The sequence below is a fragment of the Microsporum canis genome, genomic scaffold (assembly GCF_000151145.1).
Source record: "Microsporum canis CBS 113480 supercont1.6 genomic scaffold, whole genome shotgun sequence".
Taxonomy (NCBI): Eukaryota; Fungi; Ascomycota; class Eurotiomycetes; order Onygenales; family Arthrodermataceae; genus Microsporum; species Microsporum canis.
The window spans coordinates 2,112,253-2,113,353 of record NW_003299164.1 but is presented as its reverse complement, the minus strand read 5'-3'; the positions used below and the strand labels follow the sequence as shown (position 1 = coordinate 2,113,353).

General features: G+C 50.9%; 1 protein-coding gene across 1 annotated transcript; it reads right to left on the bottom strand.

Moving 5' to 3' along the window:
- Positions 1 to 25: 25 nt before the first annotated feature.
- Positions 26 to 1,088, bottom strand: MCYG_06923 (BAR domain-containing protein; the record flags this gene model as incomplete). The annotated part of the gene is made up of 5 exons (XM_002844913.1): positions 26 to 170; positions 245 to 525; positions 586 to 701; positions 766 to 933; positions 1,013 to 1,088. The coding sequence occupies 5 exons, from the start codon at positions 1,086 to 1,088 to the stop codon at positions 26 to 28; spliced, it is 786 nt and encodes a 261-aa protein (XP_002844959.1).
- Between the last annotated feature and the right edge of the window lie 13 nt (positions 1,089 to 1,101).

Genomic DNA, 1,101 nt, shown 5'->3' with positions numbered 1-1,101 from the left:
ATTCCAAATGTTGGTCGGCGGCCACCTAGTGCTGGTCGGGAGGTCTCGCGGGAGCGAGATGGGTCACCCTGGTGTGAAGTGGTTCGGTGGATGTCATCTTCCGTGGTACGCTCGTTGAAGGAGGTATTGGAGCGGGTGAGCGTTGCACGGCGGCCATACGAGTTGAACTGCTGCGTTGGTCTACTCCCGTTAGCAAACATCATCTCGAAAAAAAAAAAAGGGAAAAAGGAAAAAATGCACGCACCCAGCAGGCCAGTCATCCTTGAGCTGCAGCAGAACTTCTCTGCACTTATCGTGGTAGTTCAACTGGGCATCCAGGAAGGCACTCATGTCAGCTGTGCTCTCCGGTTCGGAATCCTTGATGTCCATCATGCGGCGGAGGACTTCCTCATTCGCTTCTTCATATTTCAGTTTCTGCGATCGAAGCTCCTCCTCCACTCTGAAATCTTCACGTTTTGCCTTTTGCATCTTCGCCTGTGAAGTGTCGTATGCCAGACGACGGGTTTCTAGCTTCTTACGGGCAGCCTGTACACACACACACACAAGTTAGAAGAGCAAGACTACATACAAAGGATGTATGCTTACCTGGTACTCCTTTAACTGGTTAAGGGACCGCTCCAACGACTCTAGCCAGCTAGAGGTTGCAGCCACGACGTACTGTTCCTGTATTCTGGAGATGCGTTCGTTTGTCCTTCCAAAAGCTGTCTATCGTCAGCAACTCTCCCGACATATCTCCCAGAGCGAGAATGCGTGTGTGAAAATTACCGGTAAGACACTGGCCATATTCAGAGTTACTGGCGAAATCCTCGCCATGACCGACCATGACGCTTCCCAAGTTTCCAATTGGGAACAGCTTCTCCTTGTCTTCGCCTTCGTTGCGTTTCGAGATTGCCCTGACATAGGCTCCCATCGCCTTGTGAAGGCGTTCCATGCCTATCAGACAGAGTAGTTAGCACAAGTTTCGTCACTTCTTCATATTCCTCCATGTTCCTCCGTCGAGATGATATTCTACCTTCTTGTCTGAGATTCATCTCCATTTCCAGCATCTTGAAGTCGTCAGAGACGTTGGTCTTGATCTCGCCCCCCATACGCTCTCCGGCC